Source organism: Humulus lupulus, chromosome 4 (genome assembly GCF_963169125.1).
Source record: "Humulus lupulus chromosome 4, drHumLupu1.1, whole genome shotgun sequence".
Lineage (NCBI taxonomy): Eukaryota > Viridiplantae > Streptophyta > Magnoliopsida > Rosales > Cannabaceae > Humulus > Humulus lupulus.
Window position 1 is genome coordinate 72,892,333 of NC_084796.1, and position 1,530 is coordinate 72,893,862.

The following is a 1,530-nucleotide window of genomic DNA, read 5'->3' on the forward strand; positions in this document are numbered from 1 at the left end:
ATGGTTGATGAATTTGTGACCTTGATTAAGGGAGGCCTTTCTATCATCGAATATACCCAGAAGTTTGATAGGTTGGCAAGGTTTGCACTTGAAATAGTACAAACTGAGGCCATACAAATTCAAAGGTTTGTGAAAGGAATAAAGCCCGTGATTGCTAGGGATTTAAGGATGAACAATGCTGAAGTGGTTAGTTACGCTGAGATTTTGGATAAAGCTCTTGATGTAGAATACTTAGAAGATCGCATATGGAAGGATAGTGCTGCAAGAAGGACGGCCAACAAAAACAATGGCTTCCATGAAAATAATAAGAGGAAGGCTCATGAGGGACAGAGCAATGGCAATGACAAGAGACCTAGTCCCCTAGCCCCAAATGACATCAATCATAACAACCGTAACCACCACAACAACCATAACAATCACAACAATGGTCATAACCGTAGAACCCACTAGAACCACAAAGTTGAGTACCCCAGTTGTCCTAAATGCTCATGCCGACATCCAGGAGACTATCAAGAAGGCACCAACAAGTGTTACAAGTGCGGTCAGGCAGGCTATCTGAAGATGGATTGCTCATGGTGCATAGCAAGAGCGAAGCAAGGCAACAATGGCAGTCTAGTGCCAGCTATTTTCTTTTCTTTGACTCAAAAGGTAGTAGCCAATACTAATATCGTCATCAGAGGTCTGCTTCCTATTTCTAGTATGTTATGTAGAGTCCTCATTAATTCTAGGGAGACTCACTTTATGTTGCTATAAATATAATTGATAAACTGGGATTGCCTTGTAAACTGTTTGAACATATTTTTAGTACCATGTTACCATCATGAGACATTATGTCGTCAATTAGGTAGTTATAGTCAGCTTCCATAGTAGTTGAGGGAAGAGAGTGCCCAACAAACCTCATACAGTTAGACATACCAAATTATGATGTTATACTTTGCATGGACTAGTTCGCCAAATATGGAACAACGATGGACGGTCGGAGAAAGACAGCAGAGTTCATATCTGAGGAAGGGGAACTCTTTTCTTTTAAGGGAGAATTAACGGGAATTTGCACACCTGTCATATCTACATTAGAATCTCGAAACATGATGCAACATGGGTGTACAACATTTTTGGCAAATGTTGTGGAGAAGTCTACAGAGACTGAGCTGAAACTTGAGAATGTTCACATCGTTTGTGAGTTCCCAGAGGTGTTTCTCGAGGACTTACAAGGTTTACCTTCTAATAGAGAAATCGAATTTGTGATCAAACTTGCACCAAAAACAATACCAATATCCAAGGCACCCTTCCGAATGGCACCTGTAGAGTTGAAAGAATTTATTGACCCTCGAATTGGTTAGATAAACGGTATAAAATAAGATGAAAATGAGAAGAAATCCAGATGAAAAGATAAACGACAAACAATTTATAGTGGTTCGGCCCCAATAGAATGGTAATAACCTACGTCCACTTAGTGTTCTTATTTATGTAGTATTCCAAGAACAATGATCAATGAACTAGGGTTCACGAGTTTCACTAAATCTCAGATAA

At 39.6% G+C, this 1,530-nt stretch overlaps 1 protein-coding gene across 1 annotated transcript; it reads left to right on the forward strand.

Moving 5' to 3' along the window:
• Positions 1–450, forward strand: LOC133832283 (uncharacterized). Its single transcript, XM_062262649.1, has one exon. It carries the CDS (start codon positions 1–3, stop codon positions 448–450), a length of 450 nt encoding a protein of 149 aa, XP_062118633.1.
• The last annotated feature ends 1,080 nt before the right edge of the window (positions 451–1,530 follow it).

Coding starts and splice junctions, on each gene's coding strand:
- LOC133832283 (XM_062262649.1), top strand. CDS start 1: ATGGTTGATGAATTTGTGACCTTGATTAAGGGAGGCCTTTCTATCATC.